Raw genomic sequence first — 1460 nt, forward strand, 5'->3', positions numbered from 1 at the left:
GTTTTTTTCTCTGTTTGGCATGGGGGGGAGTAGGCTCCGACCAGGTTTGGTCTTGGGGGTATGTGGTGTGGGGATGGTGTGGTTTGAGCAGCCACACCTGTCCTGGGTCTAGGTAATAGGGGCTCGAGATCAGTGCTGCATACCTGTTGCTCATTGGTTGGTCTAATGAGCAACAGGTACAACCCCCATCACCACACACACTCAGGAGAGGAGCCCTTGTCATGACACGTCTCTATCTGCTCCTAGGCTTTTTCCACCCAGCCCAGTCTCTACAACAAACTGTGTTTTCTCAACCCCATCTTCTGTATCTCTGTGCTGGAGGGGCCCTGAATAAACCGCTCGGGTGGCGTGTGCCAGGCGAAACTTCTACAATGCATTATTCACTTTGCCTGGTAAGAATTTTCCAGGTCCTCCATGATATTTACAGTAACCTGTCGCCAGTGGGTCTGGGAGTGGCACGCTTCCACAAATGTCCTCAATCACAGAGTGGCTGTAATGGCAGAGGTGAGGTGGATATACCGTAACCAAGCTTCTCATGTTCTCCTCATATTTTAGTTTAGATTTGTGACTGTATCCACGGTGCCTAGGGGTGTTGGGGGGGGGGGGGGGTATCTCTGTACTTGTGTCTATCATATCACATATCACATAAACATCAAAGGTACAGACAAAGAGAAGACAGGAGGACTAAAACGTGTGTCATAGTATGGTTGAAGAATAATTCTGGCAACAATCTGGAACACTTGACCGAGAGAAATGATGCGGGAATGGCGGTGGCTTCATCTTTGTGAACGACACCATGTCAGTCAGCCCTAAGAGATTGTGAGAACGTGTCTCGCCTTTCCAAAGTCCATAGAAAACACTCGGAAGATGTAAAACTTTCTGTATTAAGTCCAGTGCCCTCGGGGAAAGCCGTTTTCCTCCCCTCAGTTACACTTTCAGCAGAGAACGGGAGACACCCAATGGTGCACATGGAGGTAAGATATCAATTGTCCGACAAGATTTGGTTTGCCTCTTGTTGGCGGGACCGGCTGTTGTTCTGCGCCTCCGATTGGTGCTTGTACAAGTTACATGGGATGAGTGGGAGGGGCCGTTCCTGCTCCGTTACCACTGATTCGTAGGAGGGCGCTGCCTCCGACGGGAAGGAGATGGAGGCGATGGGATGCCGCTCCGCGTGGTGTGGTCCGAACCAGCTGGCCGAGCTCTCTCCTGGAAAGGTTGAGGGGTGTGGGCTGGTGTAGTTAGGCTCCTCCCCTTGCCCCAGCCGCCTGAGACAGGGGTCCAATAAGGTGTAAGGGGGCGGGTCGTCAGTGGGGACGTAGACCTGAGTCGCACCGGGGCTCACGCACTCGTCGTAACTGTGGGTCAAGAAAAGAAATGTAAGTTCATATTGACGTAAAGTGAAGTGATAACCATTGCATTTCAAATGCCGTCACCGGAGGTCTGCTATTTATATCTCAGTA

At 51.2% G+C, this 1460-nt stretch overlaps 1 protein-coding gene across 1 annotated transcript in view; it reads right to left on the reverse strand.

Annotated features, from left to right (window-relative positions):
• Window positions 1-982: 982 nt before the first annotated feature.
• The window catches only part of bean1 (brain expressed, associated with NEDD4, 1), a gene marked incomplete at its 3' end in the record, with an annotated part of 37532 nt that continues 37054 nt past the window's right edge, over window positions 983-1460 (reverse strand). Inside the window, exon 6 of the mRNA XM_080016415.1 lies at window positions 983-1355. Within this exon, the coding sequence (XP_079872541.1) occupies window positions 983-1355 (373 nt within the window). The remainder of the gene's footprint in view (window positions 1356-1460) is intronic.

Source organism: Zeus faber (genome assembly GCF_960531495.2).
Source record: "Zeus faber genome assembly, chromosome: 16".
NCBI classification, from domain to species: Eukaryota; Metazoa; Chordata; class Actinopteri; order Zeiformes; family Zeidae; genus Zeus; species Zeus faber.